Source organism: Nicotiana tomentosiformis, chromosome 12 (genome assembly GCF_000390325.3).
Source record: "Nicotiana tomentosiformis chromosome 12, ASM39032v3, whole genome shotgun sequence".
Taxonomy (NCBI): domain Eukaryota; kingdom Viridiplantae; phylum Streptophyta; class Magnoliopsida; order Solanales; family Solanaceae; genus Nicotiana; species Nicotiana tomentosiformis.
Genome location: NC_090823.1, coordinates 100,790,945 through 100,815,678, shown reverse-complemented (window position 1 = coordinate 100,815,678; position 24,734 = coordinate 100,790,945). Strand labels below are relative to the sequence as shown.

The window sequence follows — 24,734 nt, the reverse complement described above, 5'->3', positions numbered from 1 at the left end:
GGAATAAACTTTATTAAACTCTTTTCCCATCCTTGTGAATCTTCATTTTCCTTGGGATATTAAAATATTTCCTTTGCAACCCAAGTGAATAGCCAATTCTTTCCCTCAAAACAGCCTGATTAGCTTCAGCCATAGCAAGATCTACCATTTCTTAAGGAGGGAGGGAACAGTTACAACCAGCATTTAGACCAATGCATCATAATTTTGCTTGACCACACAACGTTAGTTAAATGACCTTACTCATTAAATAGTACATAGATCGCCACGACTATATATATTATAGCAACCACGCACATATGAGATTGGCCCCCTCTCGAGCACATAACAAATACCAACATATTTCATTGAAGCAGATTACCAACTCAACAAGGAGAACTGATAAATACCATATCACACAGCTCTTACAACATCAAACTGTATATGCCTCGATAATTCAGTAAATAGAAAGAGTTCATATTTTTACATCTGATAAGGACTAGAAGTAAATCCTAATTGCATTGCACCTACAGTAGATTTATTCTTGCTCCCAACATTTCCCTGCAGAAAAATCTAGATTAATGCTGACACAGCACCAGCTTGCAGAAGATCATCGGAGCACCCTGTGCCTCCTCCTGCAGAAACTTCTATGTGAAAGGAGAAAAAATGGATTATACCCGCAAATTGTTAACAGTCAAAAGGATACAAAAAGCACCTTCGCTGGTACAGCCTCTCAAAGTTGAACAAGAAAATAATAACAAATGAAAGATCCACAAGGGAAGCAACAATAGAGAAAGCCAGAATATAAATGCTCCAAGACTGTATGAAACCTTTTTTGACAAGAAGCTTTGATGTTACAACTCCTGTACATGTACACGATTCTGGCATGGTACCTAAAAATAATCTAAAGAAAAATACTATCATGGAGGAATCTCAAGGTAAAGTTACAATGCACCTAGAAGCTAATTTAATGAAGCTAACTCCGCATTCGTTTCCTCTGACTTCCATCTTCCAGACCCTAGAGAAAATCAATTTCCAAATATAGAGAACAAATTAGAAGCCTTAAACATTAACCCTGAATCAACAAGCATATCCCCACCGTTTTGGGAAAAGTAAATATACAAGCAAGTCTTGAACATTTAACGGTTATGAGATTAAAAAAAGCACCAGCAATTATGATAACCACTAAATACTAAGTAATGACTTTCAGGAGCTACAATTCTTCTGTCTCCACAACTTGCACCTAATTATATAATCAGCCACTCACGTTTCGCAGGTAAACTGTGTTGCTTTTTCTAATCATACTTAGAAAGGCATGCACTATTTTTCACCAAGTACTAAACAACTTCAAGAACAAACTATAGAGATTCAAGCTTTGAGCTTCTAGCCAACCTTATGTCCTCAACCACCCAATAGTTGTTAGGAATACGACTATCAGGGAATTGTTTTTTTTTTTTTTTTATAAGGTAAGATATTATTAAAAGGAGTATCAACAAAGTACTGCAATAAATACAAAGAGCTAGACTTGGTACAACTGTCAGGCAAATTAGAGGCACTACAGATTGAATTACATTTTAGGTGTTTACCACTAAGAGAATGATACTCCAGTCACCTGTCTGTTGCCATTCGGCATCATGTGCATCACCATCAGGTAAGATATTCAGGAATAAGTAAAGACACAATGATATTTAACATGCAATCAAATCATCTAAACCAACAACTCCTCAGTCCCAAACAAGTTGGGGAGTCCCAATCAAGTCATCTACCCCCCCCCCCCCCACACAAAAAAAAAAAAAAGAGAGGAAAAGAGGGGGGCCCACCTCATCCACTCTTCTGGAGTCCTCTTGTGGAGTTGCACTAGATTCAGACCTGCATTTTGCATGAATAATTGGACCCAACTGAGACTTTTCCATTCCAGCAGTTGACCCACTTGGTGCATTCATATAGACAGCCCCCTTATACATCCATTCTTCAGTCTCGTCACTGTAAAAATCATCAAAAGGCTCTCCACACAGTGCACAAACATTTTGCTCATCATCAGCAGGCACGGCCAATTCTTCATCATCCTTCTTTTCCACAACTTGCTCAGCGGGTAGAAACCCAGGAGCTGCATCAGATCCCAAAGCCTCCGTACCACTAAACCACATATTGACACTCACAAACCACTTACGAGAAGACTTCTGCTTGCGATTTTTTGATACTCGGTTCTTAGTTACATGCCAATCCATGTGACTGCTGTGAGCCTCTTGGCATTTAAACCGTAGGCCACAAGTTGTGCACTGTCTTGGAAGATCAGCATATAAAGCAGTTACCGCAGAATCATGACGAACCTTAAGGAGATCCGGATTAAAATCAAGGCCCACAGAATCCTAAAAATTGAATCACATGGCTGAGAAAAATCTTCAGGAGAAAATTGACAGTAGAGAAAGCTTGACATAGAATAAATATCCAGTACCTGTGGGGGAGCTTCATTTGTCAACGAAATCAAACCTTGGGCCATGAGTGAGCTAATCAAGCTTGAAAAGCCCCCTGCCGGAGGGTTAGGAGTAACCTGACCTAGATTTTGGGATGTTGGCGTGAATTGAGATGACATGGGAAGTGGGCCTCTGGGCAAAGGTGGTAAGGCCCCTGAGGAGAATTGTGAAGATGTATTTGGGATATTAACCAATGGCAGAGACACCTGCGGACCTGAAACTGGCAGGGGCAACAGAGTACCTACAGAAGAACCAGGACCCTGTGGATTGTATCCATAAATTGGCGGTAATAGAAAATGGTTCGAGGCTGGAAGTGAGGCACTTGGAACCGTAGTCTGATGCATACGCTGAGAAAACAATAGCTGAGATTCTGCTGAAGCCACTTGTTCAGGGTTTTGAAGACTTGCAGAAAATGATGCAGGATGTTGACTAGGAAATTGCGGAAACTTGATATATGAGTTGCTCTTCGAATTATCAATCTGTTGCCCAGGAAGAACTGGCTTGTCCAGATTATGATTGGCAACTGAATTGCTACCATTCTTTACTTCAAAGGGACTTCTGATATGTTGATGAGGCAGAACAAAAGGTTTTGAAGTCAAAGATTGGGGATTATGCACATCTGTGGGAGGCCATGGTACAATCGGGGCCCGTCCAGTAACAGCCCGAATATCCTGAACTGAAGACTCAAAAGTAGGATTCATTCTTGGCGGAATATATGGCGGCCTCCAAGTATGTCCATCGGCAACCAAATTGCTAATCAAAGGATGCTTTGGTTCACCAGTCACTATTCCACTTCCTTCAACCTTTAAATGTCTTTGATGCAACAGTGGCACATTTTCTGGAAGTTTTTGAAGATAAGGTGAACCTGAAATCAGAGATGTCTCATCGCAATATCCAGTAATTTTATTTCTCGCCCCTCGACCAGACTGCCAAAAGAACTGACATAATTTCAATATGAAAAAAAGCATTCTTTTCCGCGAGGAAACAAAACCATACCCTTACAAGACAAAGGAGCAAATGAATTTACTTATGGTGTATTATGATGCTATCTTGACCAGGAAAACAAATGTTAGAATTACAGGTCCAATCCACGACTGTGAAATAACTCAGTTAGATGATAAATAATCCAAATAAAGCCACTAGGCTCCAATTAGGTTTGTTTAAGCCAATGAGAAAGCAGAAAAAGAATTCCAATCTGAACAATGGGCTGAAGATAAGATAACCAGAAATGCTGTTAAGGCTAATTTTCATTGCTCTTATATCAGAGACATTAACAACATTTGAAGAGCATCCACAAGCAAAAAAAGAAAACGGAAAAGATAACTGCATGCGACAGGACATCAATACTAACCGAGTGAACATCATCCAAGGAAGAATCATGAACTGACGAATATTGTCCTCGATTAGACCAGCTCCTTCTAGGATCAGACACTAAAGGCACAACATGTTGTGAATCTAAGCCAGGTCTCGTCCTAATACCCTGAGGATGACGAACAGATGTTGACAAATCATTAAAAGGACTCTGATCTGCTAAAGTTGGACTCATATCTTCCCAATTGAATTCTTCCTCTTCAGTATTTTGCCACGTCTTTACAGCTACCCTTTCGCCTAAGCTATTCATAGCAGCATTCCCCATCTTTCGTTGCCTCTGATTGACTAATTTTTCCCTTTCATCAATTCCATAAGCATCAATCAAAGCTCTAGGTCCTTGAAGATCAAAATCCCTGTTCAGACCATATTTAACAGGAATGTCTGGTTGCTGATTGGCATCATCAGGCAAAATTCTCTGCCACTCATTCCTCTCATCATCTCTACCTCTTACTCTGTTAAGCCCATAATCAAGTGCAGAATGAGATGGTGAGGCCCCTTCTCTGAGTCCTATGGCAGAATTATCCACTGCAAACTCATCAAGGGTGGGTGACAAGGACCTCGCGGGCCCCACTCTATAAGGAGAGGATGACCTTGCATTCTTTGAAGCTGTAGATAAAACTTGCTTAGCTTCTAGATCTGAAGATATATGGCCTGCAGGATTTTCAACTCTAACCTGCAACAGTCAAACTTCACTGTGAGAAATTCTACTCATCATCACTTTTTGCAGTTAAAAAAACCCCTCCACATGTTTGACACCGAAGTGTAAATCTATTAACAAGTATAATAAAGCAAGGTGGCCACTGTAATTCAACTTTGAAGCCTATAACATTTTTCCAAAATAATACCCTTAAATGCAAATAATTTACACATTTAGGCTCATTATTTCAAGGGAATAAAATCACAGATGAAGATGTTACCCAAAGGATTAAAACTAGATGGTTGAAACGGAGAAGTGCTACTGGAGTGATATGTGATAGAAGGATGCCTACCTACGTGAAAGGTAAATTCTAGCTAACAGCTATAAGACCGACAATGTTATATGGTAAAGAATGTTGGGCTACTAAAGTCCAACATATCCACAAGATGAGTGTTGCAAATATACGAATGCTACGATGGATGTGCGGTCAAACAAGATTAGATGAGATAAAAAAAAGACCACATTCTCAGAAGGTACAAGTAGCACGCATTGAGGATAAAATGAGAGAAGGTCACTTGAAATGGTTTGATCATGTCTTGTGTCGCCTTACAGATGCATCAGTCCGGAGGTGTAAACTATGGTAAATGAATGTGTTGAAAGGGAATGAAATAGACCTAAAATCACATGGGAAAAAGTTGTCTCGAAAGACATAAATCTTTGGATTTTGGAATTAATGTAGCCTTTGCTAAAGATAGGGCACATTGGAAGAAAAAGATTCATATAGGTTATACTTACTAGTTAGGAATAGGACTTAAATTTGTCAGAGAACTTCAAAATTATTACTCCCTCTGTTTCAATTTAGATGACACACTTTCCTTATTAGTTCGTTCCAAAAAGAATGACACATTTCTACAATTGAAAATAATTCAACTTTAAACTCTTCATTTTACCCATTTTACCCTTAATAAGAAACTTTTATAACCACACAAATGTCATGTCCCCACAAAACTTTTACCCTTTAAGCTTTTAAGACCACAAGTTTCAAAAGTCTTCTTTTTTTCCTTAAACTCCGTGTCGAGTCAAAGTACCTCATCTAAATTGAAACGGAGGGAGTACTATTTTTCTTTTTATTATTACTATTATTTCTATATATAAAACTAATTTTCACTAACACTCTTATTTTATTTTGGCATGATGATGATATGAGTAGAGCTTAAAGAAAGATGTGAGGATTCATATCACCGATCTCAAATTTTCTTGGGACTGAGGCGCAGGAGTAGTTGTTGTAATACCTTTATAACTACCTAATCTATATGACATGTCACTTACTATGCTTGATATACATCGAAACACTTTGAGATCATTGTGTAGTCATCACATCTACCAGTCTCTCCTAGCTAGGAGAGTTGAACGGAGGGAAGGTAAGTGCACATATGCAACCCCTCAATATCGAATTTGGTGTTATAACAATACATTTTTAAGAAACACCCAAAGCACAACTTTCTAGTTGGTGAAGTGAATAAGTTATTACCAAGATAAAGAGAGGTTCTGGACTTTTATGTTAGATACTAGAGAGCAGGAAAACTAAGGATTTATCTTTAGTCTAAGTGTTATTTATTATGCAAATGTCTAGAAGTTTCTTTTTCTAGAATCTCTATTTGGACCTATCCAGTGTTATTAGCCATCGGTTTGTCTACTAAAGTAATGAAGTGATGCGAAGCAAGGGGTTATCGACTATCACTTTAGATAAGTGTGTGATTCGAACAATGACACGCAAGGTGATCCAACAGAAGAGTTAGGTTCTATTTTTTTGATAAGGTCAGAAGAGTTAGGTTCTTTAAATCTCAACTTTAAGGAGTTCTATTTGTATCGGCATTATTGTATGATAGATAGTGAAATTAGTTATTTAAATTACAGTTTGATTATTATATTACTAAATTCTAATATATTTGATATTGTTTATTTGTGTAAACTGTGCACTTCATTTCAAAGAAGCGCGCGCTACGCATCTTGCTTTTCACTTCAAGTCTTATGAACTTTGTCGCTTTTTTGCACTTTTCGCTTTTAAAAACACTGGATTATCTACCCTCAGGGGTTGGCCTGGTGGCAATTGACTTGAGCCTTGGAGTTTGCTCCCTTTCAAGGTCTCAAGTTCGAAACCCACTGGGTGCAAACAATTTCTGAGGGCCATCGGACTGGGTAAAACCTAAATTAACCGTGGTGCACTTGCGGGAAACTCCTTGCCGAGGGCCTGTGCACCCCCGGGATTAGTCGGGGCTCAAAGAGACTCGGACACCCGGTGCAAATCAAAAAAAGAAACACTGGATTATCTATTACTCCATCTGTTCCTCTCTTTTTTTTGAAATCGTTACTCCTTATGTTCCGTTTTTGGTGGCACTATTTACAAAAGATTTGCACAAAAGTACAGCCCAACACACTGCATTGCACCTACGTAACCATGTTTTTAAGTTTACAACCATATATCCCATTATTTTTTGGCAACAGTGTATATACACCTAATATACAATATTATACACTCATAACATTGTATACAAAAATTGGATTGCTTCTCCTACGAACTTCAACTCACGAAAAACATCACCAAATAGCCCAACTATTCACCAAATAGCTTCAAATTCTAACCACAACTTCCAAATGATATCCCCAACGGACCCCAATTATCAATTTGTCAAAAAATTCAATCACAAAATCCATTTATGAGTTTTTAAGCTTTTAAAAACCCCAACAATGAAGTTTTAAATTTTTCACTTTAATTTACCTAACAATGTTTAAATATGTAATGATAAACATGAATATCAGTCTCAAATCAGTTTCAAACTCAGATCTTCTTAATACCTTGTTAATAGGTGAAAAGAAGTTTCAAAATATGTATTAAAAAAAATAGGCTAAATTAGGTTTGAAAAAAGAATATGCTAAAATTGGATGGGGAAATATCCCACCTTTAATTATTTCACTATTTCCTTTATACCCAAAGAATGACACCTTTTATATTTGAAAACAATCAGCTCTAAACTTCCTATTTTACCCTTAATTTTATAGCCACAACAATCTCATGGCATGTTTAAGATCACAAGTTCCAAAAGTTTGTCTTTCTTTCACAAACTTCGCACTCAGTCAAACACTGTCGCATAAATTGAAAAAGGGGAGTACTATAGACACTTGTAGCAAAATTAAAAGGTACAATATTGCTTCAATCCAAAGCTAAAACGGGTCCACTGAATCTTCATTATCCATTTCGTTTTGAAGTATTTTATACAATGATCATCAAGAGTTTAGTTAATTGATGAACTTTACGCTAGTCGTCAACCCAGCCCAGCCCTTTTATACGAACTTTGGGCTAGCAATATGAGCAAGCTCACACAAATATATTTGGAAAGAAAAAAAAAAGAGAATATTGGACACACGTCCAATGTTGTCGCGTGGCTTTCTCGAGCACAACTTGAAAACATGGCCTTAGATTGATGTCCATACTTAATAGCTCGTAATTGCTTTGACTATAGTATGTACACCTTTTGCTCATCGGTATCCCCAAAGGGACTAGTCCATACACCATTTATGTTCTTAGCCATTGCAAGAAAGATCCCTAATTGCGGGTTCAAAATCCAAATACAAACCAATAGATTCAAAGAAGAAGTTTTTTCTCACTTTATTAAGTGACAGAGAGAATATCCAAAGACCCCAATGTTTCGATTTGGGCCTATTTGGTGTCAGTTATAGGACGTGCGATCAAACAGAAGAATTAACATGTCCTAAATGTTATTTACATAAAAAAGAATGAAGGACACATGTTCACACGCTGAAAAATGTACGGCTAGCTAAGTTGCTCGGACTCTTCACTTTTAGTGCTACACCCGTGTCAACACGACGTGGGTGTGGGTGTGGGATCCGTATGATCTGGTGAACCGATTTTGGATACAAAATTGACAAAGAAATTTGGGACAAATATAATAATTTTTTAAATCAAAACAAAAGCTAGGGTAAAATTGAAGAAAATGTAATACTTTACATATAGAAATTTCTATGTTGGTCATTTTCCTTTTATCTCCATGGATTCTCCTCTTGATCAATATTTTCTCCTTCTCATAATACCTTGTAAGTTTTCCTCATAATGTCTCATAGTTTAGACATATTTTTATAACTCTAGTTTTAGATTTTTGAATTAATTTAAGCTGAGTCCCCGCACCCGTATCCATCTCCCCCCACCCCACCAAAAAAAAAAAATTAGATCCGAAACGATCCGACCTCTAGATCCACACCCATATCAGACACTCACACCCGAGTCTGAACAACTTAGGCAGCTAGAGTGCGTATTGTTTTTTTCATCAATAATCCAACTTGCATATTAATCCTTTCCAGACTCAGCTTACTTGTTCCTTCACTACCTAAATCTCCCAAATTGAAAATGGGGCAGAAGGCTTTAAACTTTTAAAATGCCAAGATTAAAGCCCTCTACCTACTTTTGTTGAAGACGTTTTCATAATTGTGGGCACATCCTTAAATCTTATTTAACCATTTGGAATATTGGGTATGGATATGAGAACCAAGGGGGAACAGATGAGCAATTAAAACAGATACTTAATACAGCACCGGAAAACATAAAATAATCTGCAGATAGAGATAATTCAAAGGTGAAAACTTGCTAAAGGGAATAGATGTCAAGTCGGGAATAAGGATTCACTAAAAGCTTACTGAATCAATAGTGGAGTGCCCAAGCTGACGCCTCGCTTCCAAATATTTTGGATTTACATGAATGCCATGAGTTGGTCGCGGTGATTCAGATGCTCTTGATGAAGTCAAGCCAGAAGATTGTTGGGGCCCGGGCTGGGAAAACTGGAGGCGGGTCTCAATTTTGCGGAGGACAGGTGCTGGGAACACAGTTGACCATGTCCCGAAGAGGTGGCGCATTGCAGGATGCATGCTAGGGTGCACTTGCCTGTATGCCTCACAGAAAACCTTGGAAATAGAAATATTAAACTAAATAACATAAAGTGGTACAACAACACCATAACAATGAGCCAAAACCTGATAATTTTACTCACCTCAGGTAAATGGGCAGAGAAATGCCTGACATAATCCCTGCCAATATTCTTTACAATACTATCCAGAAGGTATAATGAGGGTAGTTTCTGTTCTACTGGGACCTAAAAAAAGAGAACAAAATGAGAATGCAGCAAACTATGGGCAACTAGTACATAAAAATGACATGCTACAAACAATTTTTTACTGGTTCTCCTGACAGATAAAAAATAAGAAATGCAGATACTCTACTTGTAAACATAAACAAAATGAGTACACACTTCTTTGACAAATTTTCTAACAAAGTACTGGTCAGATTTAGCTTAACCTAAACAGTTATTACAGGTGATCAATAGAGGTAATGAGTGGTCTAAATGCACTTGATTACTAATCCTTAAAACTCAAACCCTTGTGAACTAGATAATGTTCAAAACGAGTAGGGAGACAGTTAAGATTTCAGCTATAATCCTTAAAACTCAAACCCCTGTGAACTAGATAATGTTCAAAACGAGTAGGGAGACAGTTAAGATTTCAGCTATAATCCTTAAAACTCAAACCCCTGTGAAGTAGATAATTTTCAAAACGAGTACGAGGTCAGCTGAGTCATGACAAGATAAGATCCCGGATTTTGGAGCTGCGTCATTCAGCTCTACAAGGAGCGGGTTAAAGCATCTAATTTTATTTGAAATTACGTATAGCCAAGGACTTCCATACCATAACTATTAACTAGCACATTTTCATACCAGAATTCAGTTTAGCATTCATAGGATACGTGGCAGTAAAAGTAACTGTTGCAGTAAGCGGCATTCCAAAACCCTAAAAACATAGTAGAATAAAACTCTTACCTCGAGAATGCGAGAACAAATGGCGTCAGCGATGCCTTGACCGTGTTCTCTCTGTTCGCCGGCAATTATGGTGAGGTCAGTAATGACAGGCTTAGAATTGAAAGTTAAATCGGACAAAAAGAGCTCGTAAAGCCTAACAATCTCGTCCATGGTCGGGGGCAACACGATAACATCATCATCGTCGTCGACGACCGGCATAGAAGAAGCCCTAAGTTCCTCCTCTCTCTCCTTTAAAGCCGCCCTAAATCGTTCGATTATAGAAGGAGACGGCAACGGTTTTGGTGGCGCCGCCACAACGGCGTCGTTTTGGATTGCCTTAGAGCTCGCAAAGCCGCCGGCTAAAGCCATTGAGTTAGGGTTAGGGTTTAAGCCACCGGTGGTGGAGGGGAAGGATTTGGGGTTTGGGGGGGGGGGGGGGGGGGGTGTTAGAGGAGAAAGAGAGAGGGAGAGGCGCTAAGTTGTGGTGGGTGCCCATTAGAGGGAATGGGAGCCCCCAGAACTGAACTGATAAATCCATGTCCTAAAAGGACCAAATTGCTGTAATAAGGAAATATATTGTGAATAAATTGCTTCCCAGTATTGTAATTGCTGAAACCCGTTTCTATTTATGCACCTTATTTTTCTTTTTTTGATCTATTTCAGAACAATACGTATTTACTGTATGTTTTTAATTTTAATATTCACAGTTTACTACTAACGATATCCACTTACAGTAATAAAATAGTACTTACTAGCATTTTCAGATCACAAAATTGAAAATTTGGATATGATATACACACATTTAATTTAAGATCATAAAATTCAAAGTTTTGATATGATATATACACATTTATTTAAGACCACAAAATCCAAAAATCTTTTTTACAATTTTAGTTTTATGTTTATTCAAACTAAAACACATAAACAAAATAGATTAAGTAATAGGTTACCCTAGTGGCAAAATGTCACAATATTCAACTATAGAAATATCATAAACTGGATAGTCATTAAAATACAATCGGAGATGAAAAGGTGAGTTCTAGAGGTAAGAACCTATCCGCACCTAAAATTTTACATCAAATCTATAATAATATGGTTGTGCATTCTCACCTCGTTTATTCATTAACCATAGTAGATTATATAGATTTGACGTAGACACCGAATATGGATAAATTTTTACCATCCAAAGACCTGCATCTAAGTTGGATTTTCTTTTTTTCATACGCTTTGCGCGTGTACCTCATATCATGAATAAAACTATTTAAAGTAAAAAATATATATGAGTTATAAAATAAAAATTATAATAAAAGTTCCTAAATATGATGAATATTGATTCTATGTTACTCACAAAAATACTTAATCCTCATATGCTTTATTGAAATTTCGGTACATGAGTTTTGTAGTATTTGTTTATTAGCCCATACAGAATAAGGTAGAATTCTCTTTTTAATAAGGTATATAATTTTCTCTTTTATGTTAGGAAATTTTAGAATTGATAATAATTTTAATCCTTCTTGAAAAGATATTTTTCTATTTTATTTAACTTAGGATTTTAGGAACTGGCGAAAATTTGGTTCCTTCTTGAAAAAGTATTTTTCTCATTTATTTATGACTGGTGTTGATACCCAATTTTGTCCTCATATTTTTATAAATATCATATATGCTTTTAAAATACCATTCCTGCATCATCACCAATTTACAAGAGTCATACAAGTATTTTCTATAATTTTTTATAATTTTGAAAGCTTTAAAATTGATTTTATTGTATTTAAATTATTTGAATATGTACTAATTACCCCTTTGAATTATTTTGTGATGACTTAATCATCCAAATTTATTATATATTTCATAATATTTTACCTCATTTTCATATAATTATATTTGTATTTTTAAGCTATTTACACAATTTTACAATAATAACCTATACGATATGCATAATTATATTTTATTACATTATTTGTGCCCAAATAGCATTTTTATATTTTTATAATGTCAAATTATTATTTTCAAGCATCTTACTACATAAATAATATTTTTATTATTTGTTAATTACTTTATATAAATTATTTTCATAATTTTTGTGTATTTAAAAACTTCGGCCCAATGTTTGAGTTAATTTCGGACCCAAAACCTAGCCCAATAACCCCAAGCCCAAACCAGACAATCCTTTTAATGAACTCGGTCATCGCCTACTTCAAACGACACGCCCCACCGGTTTAAAAATCTTGGTCGTTGATCTCCCAAGATCAACGGTCCACGATCACCCTTTATTTTTAATTACCTACCCCAACCCTAATCCTCACATTTCACTTTGTCCAGCCGCCTCCAAAGGCCCTCCTCCCCTCTCACACCAAACCCTAGCCGTTGTATCTCTAAACTTATCCAAATCTGGCTCTAAAATGGAATCAATCACTGATTCACTTACCTATTTTGTGGTACTTCGCTATTGTACATACGTCTGCGGTGTTACTTAGTTCTTGCTTTATTTTTGGCAAGAACTGCCTTTCGAAATCAGGCCTGGTTGGCTTCGATCTTCAAGGATTCAAACTGTATTTCGTCTACATACACTCAAAATAAGGCTTGTGTGTGTCTTGCAAACATGTCACGTGATTTTTTTAATACATCTTGGTGATAATTAGCTTTACAGTCGTAAGAAATAAGTGTGTGGACTTCCTTCCTGAGTTAGCTAGTTCAACATATAGTTTGTTGCTTGTAATCATGTGTGAATCTTTCGTTTGGCCTTGGTGTCTGTTATATGTGATTAGGGTCTTGGACTTTGGATTCAGACTTACTGTTGGTCTATTTTATGTGATGATGGGCTTGGATGTTGGATTCAAACTTATTGTTGGTCCTATGAGTTAGGTTTTGAGTCTACTGGAGCCGTCGAAGGCCTAGAAAAATACTGGGTTATTTGTACTAGGCCTATCATGGGGCCTATTGTGATCTTATTCTATAATTATTCATATTTGATTATTTCATTCGGGTTGTAATAACGAATGATGGGGAAGTTAATAAAAAGGAGGTTGGGGTATTCTAATATTTGCTGAAATGGTAGAAAGCATGCTTATATGATCTACGTGCTTTATGTGCTATTTTTGTTTAACTTGCTTTATTTATGCACATCAATAGAAATCATGTATGTATGATTCACGCACACACTTCACTTAAGTTGTCAAAATATATTGACTCAAGTAATTGTCACACTGCTTCCATGTCTACTATTCAATACTTAGACAACATGTCTATAAGATGGATAGCACATGTTTGTTACTGCCCATCTAGATACCATGTCTATAAGTTTTCAATTAATCGATCAATCAATTATTTCTATTGCTTTTAACGCGCTTTTCCTTTAGATATCATGACTATAGGATTCTAATCAATTAACAGTCACTTTGTTATTATCATACTTAGACGACATGCATGTAGGGATAATTATATAAAAATATATTTCAACTGTTAGAAATCATGCCTATAGGACATTGATGTCTGCCTAAGAAGCATACTTATAAATCCGCACTAGTAATCTGGTAACTCGTATCGCTTTACTGCCTCATCGCGTAAATAATTAAAAATTATGCCTATAGGACTTGCGATGCTTTAACTTGCCTATACGCTACTTGTACAATGTTGAAAATCAGAATCGCCTATAAATTATGCCTATAGGATTTAACAATTCTAATACGTCTTAACCCTCTAAACTATGTACTGCCTAATCTGCCCGCGTGCATTTATTGTTTACGCGTGGAGGCTAACTTGGGGCTTTAATTGTCTTTATGTGAAGTCCTATCTATTTTGGATGTCGCCTAGTTTTATCATTTTGAGCAACCTAAGCTGAGTCTATAACTACCTAATAGTAGGTCCAAAGCCTCATGGACCATAGGCATGGGACAGATAGTGCACGCATAGGATACATTTTAGAATTGAACTAAAGCACCTTTAAGTAATAACTTCAACATAGTAATTGGGCAGTAGTAGATGATAGTTTGTGCTCGCTGAATAATATGAGCAACCCCTACCTTAAGAGAGTTGCAAAGTATTGTTTATATTGCACGGGGTGATCCTTTAGGCTAAAAAACTCAGGACCCTCCATCTTCCCCCCCCCCTTTTTGTTTTTGCTTTATATACTTGTTATTCACACTTAGTCATTTAACATAGACCAATGCAGTTGTACCCTTGTAACCTTTAAGATTTGTACTAAGCATTTATTCTTATGTGTTACAATAAGAGTTTTCAACTCCTATAACATTCTTTGCTTATTTGATCACCTAGCTTAATTACCTAATCCACATAGTTTAAAATTCGATCGGGAATCACAGTTGTGGACCTCGAAGAGTGCCTAACCCCTTCTCTTTGAGGTAATTTGAGCCCTTATCCTATTTTTGGTGGCACAGACTAGTTAAATCAGAGTTATTTGCAAATAGGTGCCCTACCGCACCTTAAAAATCGTTAGGTGACGACTCTTCTTTTTAATACCCACTTTAAAAGAGTTGTCACACATCGAAATCTGCTTTCGCGAGATAACGGGGCGCGACAACTGGAAATTTAGAAGTTTATTTTTTACTTTTTCTTTATTTACGTTAGATATTTTAGGAATATTCAATTTTCTTTTTCAACATGTAGATCAATTATTTTACTTTACATTTCATATTGGACTATTTGAACTCCGTATATTTAGTTTCTATTTAAATATGAATTGTTAAACACTTTGGGGATAATTTGAGAAAATTAAATTACTTGTAGAAATTATATTCTCAAGCTATATAATTTTGTAGTGGTGTGAGATGTAAGTACATATGAAACTTAAGGCTATCGTTGGGTTGTCAAAAAGGAAGAGGAAAGTGGTCAAAAGTTTTTTTTTCTTCTTCAAAGTTTTCGACAAAAATCAATTTTCTTCTTACGCAATGTGATTTTAGGAAAAAGATGGAAAGAAGTCCAAAAGATTAGATAATAATAAAAAATTTCTTTCTAAATATTAAAAAATAATTAAATATTTTTTCTTAAATATTAGGAGAAAAATTAAATGACTATTTTGTCTAGCGCAACATTAATTTAAGTGTAAAAAGGATGAACGATATTTCGCTAAGTGACTTCATCCTTTTAGTGTGTATATATATATATATATATATATATATATATATATATATATATATATATATATATAAAAATTAAAGTTGCCTCCATTGCGTGTTCTTTACAATTTTGATAAAAGAATTTTAAACTTAAAGTAATATTAAATTACTGAGATATTATTTGTTATAAATATTTTAATCATAGAAGGAGTTGCCTGCTTATTACACGTTCTTCACAAAACAGTATAAATTTCTTTTTGTTGGAATTTTAAGCTTGTGTAGTTTAAAGAGGGTGAATGAGAAATGGAGGGGAAAAAATGAAATATTTGAGTTTCTCTCTTTGACAAAGGGACATTGTCCCATATTGGAGGAAGAAAAGGCTTTTGATGGGTATATATATATAATTGCTCTTCTTCTAACTCTTAAAGAGTTAAGAAGAAGGCAAGCCTCGTGCCGTCGTCGTCGCCGTCGCTCGGCTTCGGCGCTTCGGCTTCGGTTTCGGATCCGGTCAGGTCCGTTTTCTTTCCCGGATTATTTTAAATTTATTTTTCCGCAATATTTCAAACAATCTTGTTCCAACAGCCATGGTTGTTTCTGAAAAGTTACAAATCTTTTCATAAATAATGCCAACAACTCTATAAATAGAGTTTGAATCCCAGAATCTTTCCTTATGAAATTTTCTGAGCTTCTTCTTCTTCTGCACAAAAATTCCAATGTGTTTTACAGCCTTCGAGTGGCTCGCTGTTCACCGGCGTTTTGGTACCAACACTCCGGTGAGTTAAATCGTTCTATCCTGTGAGGATATATTCCAGCACCTCGGGTACTTGAGGGGAATAATTTCCTTAAGGACACACTGTGTATTCAGTGGGCTCGATTTATTCCTATAATATTTTTTCCAGAATTTATTTCGTTAAACAAGTATTACTAACTTTCTGTTTTGTTTATATCTTTCAGAAAGTTTAATTGTTTATTACATCAATACAGATTTATAACAATCTTAAGGAAATTATTTTATTTTGTATTTTATTTGTGGAGATTAAAACCTGTGTGGTTTTCTACTCCTTCTGAATTTTACTATTCTGATTTGAAGATATAAAAACTTCATCAGAGTATTGAAATTCAGAAAACGATTTGAAGAACATAAAAACTTCATCGTTTTCTGTGAAACAATATATAAAACTTCAGTTTTATTTATTATACATACTGTTTGTTGTTAATAACAATATTGTTTACTGTTCTGATTTTGTCATTAATTGAACTATTCTGTTGTTTTACAGTGAGAAATTACAATTGATAACGGAAATTCTTCTGCGACTATTGCGGCAACGACGATAGCTTCGTCAAGCCGGACTGCCGTTCTACCGGCAGAGAAACTGGGAAAATTTTTCGGAGCCAACTGCAAAAGATGGCAGCAAAGGGTGTTCTTCTGGCTTACCACACTTGGTATACAGAAATTCACTAGTGAATAACCTCCAGTGCCTGCTGCGGACATGTCGGACAATAAAAAATTCATGATTGTTGAGGCGTGGAAGCAGGCAGATTTTCTTTTCAAAGACTATATCTTAAGCGCTTTAGAGGATGACTTGTACAATGTGTACAGTGCGATGAATACTTCGAAAGAATTATGGGACGCACTTGAGAAAAAGTACAAGACTGAAGATGTACGCTTGAAGAAGTTCGTGGTTGCCAAGTTTCTAGACTATAAAATGATAGACAACAAAACTGTTGGAACCCAAGTTCAGGAGCTTCAACTTATTTTTCATGACCTTATTGCTAAAGGTATGGTTGTGAATGAAGCATTTCAAGTGGCTGCAATGATTGAAAACTTGTCTCCTTCGTGGAGAGATTTCAAGAACTATCTTAAGCACAAGCGCAAAGAAATGAAGTTGGAAGATCTTGTGATTCGTCTCAAGATTGAAGAAGACAACAAAACAGCCGAGAAGAAATCTCGTGAAAATTCAACAATCATGGGAGCTAATATCGTTGAGGAGACTGCTCCAAAAAGTAAGAAGAGAAAGAGGTCTTTTGAACAGACTAAGGAGTAGAACAAAAAGAAATTCAAGGGCAGCTGCTACAATTGTGGAAAAATCGGTCACAAAGCCCCTGATTGTCGTCTCCCGAAAAATTATAAGAAGAAGGGAAAGGCCAACATAGTGGAGAAGAATGATGATATTGATGATCTGTGTGCAATGCTTTCGGAATGCAACCTAATTGGAAAACCGAAGGAGTGGTGGATTGACTCTGGAGCCACTCGACATGTTTGTGCTGTCAAGGAAGTATTTGTGACTTACTCTACTGCTGATCCCGAAGAAGAGCTTTCCATGGGAAATACTGCAACAACCAAGATTGAAAGTTATAGGAAGATATTCCTGAAGATGACTTCCGGCAAGGTGTTAACGCTCAACAACGTTCTTCATGTTCCTACTATTAAGAAGAATTTAGTTTCTACTTAGTTGCTTGTTAAGAATGGATTCAAATATGTATTTGTTTCTGATAAAGTTGTTGTAAGCAAGAATGAAATGTATGTTGGAAAGGGCTACCTCACAGAGGGCCTCTTCAAACTAAATGTAATGGTTGTTGACAGTATGAATAAAATTTCAGCTTCTTCTTATTTATTGGAGTCAAATGATTTATGGCATATTCGTTTAGGACATGTCAATTACAAAACCTTGCGGAAGTTAATTAATTTAGAAGTATTGCCTAAATTCGAGTGTAATAAATCAAAATGTCAAATATGTGTTGAGTCTAAGTTTGTAAAACATCCTTATAAGTCTATTGAAAGGAATTCAAATCCTTTAGACTTAATTCATACAGACATTTGTGATATGAAGTCGAAACCATCTCGAGGTGGGAAAAAATATTTTATTACTTCTATTGACGACTGCACTCGATATTGTTATGTTTATTTGCTTAATAGTAAGGATGAAGCCATTGAAGCATTTAAGTAATACAAGAATGAAGTGGAGAATCAATTTAATAAAAAGATCAAAATAATTAGAAGTGATAGGGGTGGAGAATATGAATTTTAATTTGCAGAAATATGTTCGAAATATGAAATTATCCATCAAACTACTGCACCTTACACACCTCAATCCAATGGAATTGCGGAAAGGAAAAAATGGACATTAAAGGAAATGATGAATTCTTTATTAATAAGTTCCGGATTACCGCAGAGTTTGTGGGGCGAAGCTATCCTTACAGCTAACCGAATACTTAACGGAGTACCCCACAGCAAAACGCAATCTATTCCATATGAAAAATGGAAAGGAAGAAAACCAAACTTGAAATATTTTAAAGTGTGGGGGTGTTTAGCAAATGTACAAGTTCCTTTACCTAAAAGGGTTAAAATCGGACCAAAAACTGTTGATTGCGTTTTCATTGGATATGCTACAAGCAGTAAAGCATGTCGGTTTTTGGTTCATAAATCCGATAATCCCGAAATTCATGTTAATACGGTAATGGAATCAGATAATGTTGAATTCTTTGAAAGCATCTATATGTATAAAACTGAATGTGAGTCGTTAAGTAAAATACCTAAACAACCTCGGGAAAAATCAAAAAAAAAATACTCCAAGTATAGAAGATCCAAGGCGTAGCAAACGTCAAAGAACATCTACTTCCTTTGGACCAGATTTTGTGATATTCTTGCTTGAAAATAAGCCTTAAACTTTTAAAGCAGCTATGTCATCTTCTGATTCAGCATTTTGGAAAGAGGCAGTCAATAGTGAGATTCAATCAATTTTGGATAACCATACATGGGAATTGGTAGATCTTCCTCCGGAAAATAAGCCTTTACGTTCGAAATGGATCTTTAAACGGAAAGTGAAAGCTGATGGCAGTATTGACAAATATAAGGCAAGACTTATTGTCAAAGGTTATAGACAAAATGAAGGCCTTGATTACTTTGACACTTACTCGCGAGTAATGGGGATAACATCTATTAGGGTGTTAGTGGCACTAGCAGCCGTGTATGGTCTTGAAATCTATCAAATGGATGTTAAAACAGCTTTCTTAAATGGAGAATTAGAGGAAGAGAGTTACATGGAACAACCTGAGGATTTTGTGGTTCCTAGTAAAGAAAAGAAAGTGTACAAACTTGTTAAGTCACTTTATGGACTTAAACAAGCACCCAAACAATGGCATGCCAAATTTGACCAAACAATATTGGCAAGTGGGTTTAAAATCAATGAGTGCGACAAATGTGTTTACATTAAAAATACTCCAGGTCATGAAGTCACTATTTGTTTATATGTTGATGACATGTTGATAATGAGAAAAAACATGACAAATATAAATGCTACTAAGCGCATTTTGGCTAGCAAATTCGATATGAAAGACTTAGGAGTTGCTGATGTGATCTTAGGAATCAGAATTCACAAGACTCCACAAGGTCTAGCATTATAACAGTCTCACTACATTGAAAAGGTACTTGACAAGTTCAAGTATTTGGATTTCAAAATTGCCAAGACTCCAATTGACGTGAGTTATGCACTTCAAAAGAATGAAGGTGAAAGTGACTCACAACTGGACGATGCAAGAGTATTGGAAAGTTTGATGTATATCATGAATTGTACGCGACCAGATATAGCATGTGCTATTAGTAAACTGAGTCGGTTTACAAGTAATCCCAATCATATACATTGTATGGCAATGAAACGAGTTTTGGGGTATCTCAAACATACCCAAAATTACGCTTTGCATTATAACAAATATCCCTCCGCGATCGAGGGATATAGTGATGCAAATTGGATCACTGGATCATCTGAAGTTAAATCCACGAGTGGATATCTTTTCACAATTGGGGGTGGAGCAGTGTCTTGGAAATCATCCAAACAAACATGCATCGCCCGTTCTACAATGGAATCTGAATTCATAGCTTTAGATAAGGCAGGTGAAGAAGCTGAATGGCTCCGGAATTTCTCGGAAGATATTCAATTTTGGCCCAAACCTTTGGCACCTATTTGTACACATTGTGATAGTCAAGCGACAATAGGCAGGGCATGAAGCGTTATGTATAACGGAAAATCTCGTCATATACGACGGAGACACAATACTGTTAGACAACTACTCTCTGGTAGTATTATCACAATTGACTACGTAAAGTCAAGAGATAACGTGTCGGATCCACTTACAAAAGGCCTATCTAGAGAGGCAGTTGAAAGATCATCAAAGGGAATGGGGTTAAGGTCTAGGACAAGTCATCATGGCGGTAACTCTATCTAGCAGACTGGAGATCCCATGAGCTAGGTTCAAAGAGATCAAACAAAGTTATGAATGACGGCTCAACATTGTCAAATAACTCAACCCGTTTTCGTGATGAAGACAATGTTCAGAAATTGAGGTAAATCATTAAAGCTTTTTGATGAGTCAACAAAGCTTAAATGTTTTTGAATGATTTGCTAAGTCTGGCAGGATATGACCAGATAGTGTATCTATAGGATTACACGTTTAGAAGCCACCTATATGAGTGTGAAGTGTAAGCCGCTTCAAGGGAAATGAAAGTAAAGGCCCATTCTCTAAGCACTCATGAAATCAGGCGGTGTTCATGGCTAAAACAAACACAACCGTGAGAACCATAGATGGTTAAGGATTGATTGTGTGACTTATGTTGTCTAGGTATATAACAAAGCTCGACGGTTCAAAGATATCAAATCTACCGATTGACCGAGTATATCCGATATAAGTTCACTACGAAAAGTTCAAAGGAAAACCTACTTATCCAGATGCAATTAATTCTTGCATGTAAAACACACACGCGCCCGTGCATTCCTTTATTTTATAGCCATTCCCCATTGTTGGGATTTTAAGCTTGTGTAGCTTAAAGAGGGTGAATGAGAAATGGAGAAAAAATAAAATATTTGAGTTTTTCTCCTTAGCAAAGGGACATTGTCCCATATTGGAGGAAAAAAAGGCTTTTGATGGGTATATATATAATTGCTCTTCTTCTAGCTCTTAAAGAGCTAAGAAGAAGGCAAGCCTCACGCCGTCGTCGTCGTCGCTCGCTCGGCTTCGGCTTCGGATTTGGTCAAAGATTTATTGATTAATCTTTTTGGACAAAATTCCTTTTAATTAATTAAATAAGTAACGAAAAATTCAATCCGGAATAACCCATGACCCGCGACCCGGTCCGGTCAGGTCCGTTTTCTTTCCCGAATTATTTCAAATTTATTTTCCCGCAATATTTCAAACAACCATGTTCCAACAACCATGACTGTTTCTGAAAGGTTGCAAACCTTTTCATAAACAATGCCAGCAACTCTATAAATAGAGTTTGAATCCCAGAATCTTTCCTTACGAAATTTTTTGAGCTTCTTCTTCTTCTGCACAAAAATTCCAGTGTGTTTTACAGCCTTCGAGTGGCTCGTTGTTCACCGGCGTTTTGGTACCAACACTCCGGTGAGTTAAATCGTTCTATTCTGGGAGGATATATTCCAGCACCTCGGGTACTTGAGGAGAATAATTTTCTTAAGGACACATTGTGTATTCTGTGGGCTCGATTTATTCCTATACTGTTTTTTGCAGAATTTATTTCGTTAAACAAGTATTACTAACTTTCTGTTTTGTTTATATATTTCAGAAAGTTTAATTGTTTATTACAGCAATACAGATTTATAACACTTTTTCCTACCCAAGAGCCAAGAACACATAATATTTGTACTTATTCTTATTATCCGTTTGAGTTAAGAACAAAGATAATCATATAATATAATATAATTATATAAGTTTACGTGTTGTTAACGAATATAATATTATGTGTTTTTTTTAAAAAGAAGTATAATTTTCTTTTCTTACGGCAATATTAGTAAAGGAATCCTAAAGGCTATGTATTTCTTTCTGGAATAATCTTTTTCCTCTAATTCTTTTAGAAATAATATGATTCCTTATTTATAGAAAATAGTATGGAAATATTTAATTCCTAAATATTACTAGGAGTTTTTACATAATTTAAATAAGAAAATATTTAATAATTTTTTTAGTTAATTTAAAAGTCCTAAAAATTAGAAATATAATGAAATGCCAAATTTGTCTAATGTGAAATTTATTTTTTAAAGGTAAAAAAAGCGAACGATATTTCGTTAGGGGTTTTCGTGCTTTTAATATAGTATAAATATAAATATAAATATAGATATACGAGATATGTTACCAGATATGTTATATTTAACGTGTTATTATCAAATTTCATGTTGAAAGATAAGACACTAAGCTCACTAATAATTGTAAGAGATAATTTCAGAGACCTTCCCTCAGGTTTGACTCTGTAATACTGACCTCCCTTGTGGTTCACCTTTGACCTTACCTCCTTTTTATATTATTTTTATGTAACAATTCTATTAATCTAATTATCATTAATATAACAATTTATGATCATTCTAAATTACCCTTTCTAATATACCCAATGTTACTTTTGTAAATTTTTCTTTGTAAATTCATTTCTATGAATTATTTTGTTAGCGCAACAATTACTTTGCACCTGGGGTTGGTTCTAGAATCTAGATGCGACGACATTTGTTGTATCTTTTCCGATTTGCCACTCCATATAACATGGCACTATTCTACAGCTTCTTCGTATGCCCTGTCTCCATGTACCAGTGACAATGTAATCAACGGGGTCAACCTCCTTGGAGACGTACTTTTTGGTTCAAAAGGCTACATTAGTTGTAATAAAATGGTTAAAAGAAAAATATTTATTCACTCATATTATTCCTTTTAAAAAAAAAAGTTGGATAATGAACTTTTTTAAAACGGGTCAATTATGAATAATAATTATATTATCTACTTAGAAAATAGATAACTAATGAGTTTAATTTTTATATTTATAAAGCCTCAAATTGGAGGTTTCTCAAGTTTAGGAGATTAGAAATTATCCCAAAATATGGGTCAGATAGATAATTTATCCGTTTTTACATTATCTGTTTTCGATTCGCCAGCCCGTTTGCCACCCCTATATTTGATTCAATTTTTTAGAAATGGAAAGGAATTCTTATTCCCAATGGGTTAAAGTCCGTAATAGAGATGCCGGAACCATGTCAATTGACGAGTTCGGATTAGACTTTTTTGAGGATGTCTTCTGGGAGAGTGGCGGGCCAACGGTAGTGGTAGTTGAAGACATGATGTGGGATGGGAAAAGTGGTGGTCATTGAGCAGACGATGGAAAGAAATTTTTGAGCGGTAGTGGTGGGATGGGTGAGGGTGACGGGAAACATGGTGAAATGAATTTTAAAATGTGTTTACAAATTAAAATAATTAACAAAGAATATATGAGAAAGGGTAATTTAGTTAGATTATAATTTTCTATATTAATGATAATTAGATTAATAGAATTATTACAACAAAAATCAAAAAAAGAAAGGTAAGCATAATATTGTGAACCACAAGGGAGGTTAGTGTTGCAGAACTAAACCTGAAGAAAAATTTCTGATATGATCGTAACTTTTCTCTCCTTAAAATAAAAAAAATCATCGTTTGAAATATTCCATTAATAGAAAAAAGTACTAGGTATTAAAATGGATGAAAAAGGTATTAAAATGGATGAAAATATGAACGGTTTGGGGCCAAATATACTCCTGAATTATGAGAAAAGATTTAAATATACATTTTGTTATACTTTGGGTCCAAATATATCCTTACCATAATACTATTGGTTCAAATATATCCTTCTTCCATTAAGTTTGTCCAAGATGGACATCCAATCCTATGTGTCACTAACATTTGATTATGTGGATGCTACGTGGAACGCCAACTCAGTATTCCTAACCCATTTTACCTTTCCCCTCTATTTATTTTTTCACTATTAAAATTTTCTTCCTTTCCACCACCATTGCCACCATGAACAATATTGAATTTTCAGCTAGTCAACTCAGACCATACCAGAGTATCTGAACAATATGAGACTGAATGTTACCCACTTGTACATGCTTTGAGTATCTGGAGTCACCCTAATATTGCGGACACTAGTAGTACATAAAAAGATTATCTAGTTTCTCGAGAAAGAGAACTTCACCTGAAATTCGAGAAGCTTCGGATTGTATTGAATCCAATGCGAGCGATGAGTGGAGAAACAAATATATATAAAAGACTAAACTTTGCAATACTATATTGTTCATGGTGGTGGTAATAATGACAATGGTGGTTGAGGAGAAGAATATTTTGGTATAAAAAAATTGGAAGGGAGGAGTAAAATGGGTTAGGGGCGCTGAGGTGAGGTGGCATGCCACGTGGTATACACCTCATCAAATTGGCAGTGCCACATATGATTGAATGTTCACATTGGACAAACTTAACGGAAGAAGAGTATATTTGAACCAATAGTATAACAACAAATGTATATTTGGACCAAAGATAT

The 24,734-nt window shown here is 35.7% G+C and overlaps 1 protein-coding gene across 4 annotated transcripts; it reads right to left on the bottom strand.

Annotated features, from left to right (window-relative positions):
* Nucleotides 1–359: 359 nt before the first annotated feature.
* On the bottom strand, nt 360–10,873 carry LOC104096744 (polyadenylation and cleavage factor homolog 4). Of its 4 annotated transcripts, none has more exons than XM_070192198.1 (7): nt 10,341–10,873; nt 9,519–9,620; nt 9,169–9,432; nt 3,802–4,494; nt 2,432–3,376; nt 1,797–2,345; nt 360–623 (listed from the first exon to the last, which is right to left on the bottom strand). In XM_070192198.1, the coding sequence occupies exons 1-7, from the start codon at nt 10,686–10,688 to the stop codon at nt 555–557; spliced, it is 2,970 nt and encodes a 989-aa protein (XP_070048299.1). In that variant the 5' UTR covers nt 10,689–10,873; the 3' UTR covers nt 360–554. The 4 variants fall into 4 exon arrangements, with proteins under 4 accessions (XP_070048299.1, XP_070048300.1, XP_070048301.1 ...); XM_070192199.1 differs by having other exon boundaries at nt 360–611; XM_070192200.1 differs by having other exon boundaries at nt 360–608.
* Between the last annotated feature and the right edge of the window lie 13,861 nt (nt 10,874–24,734).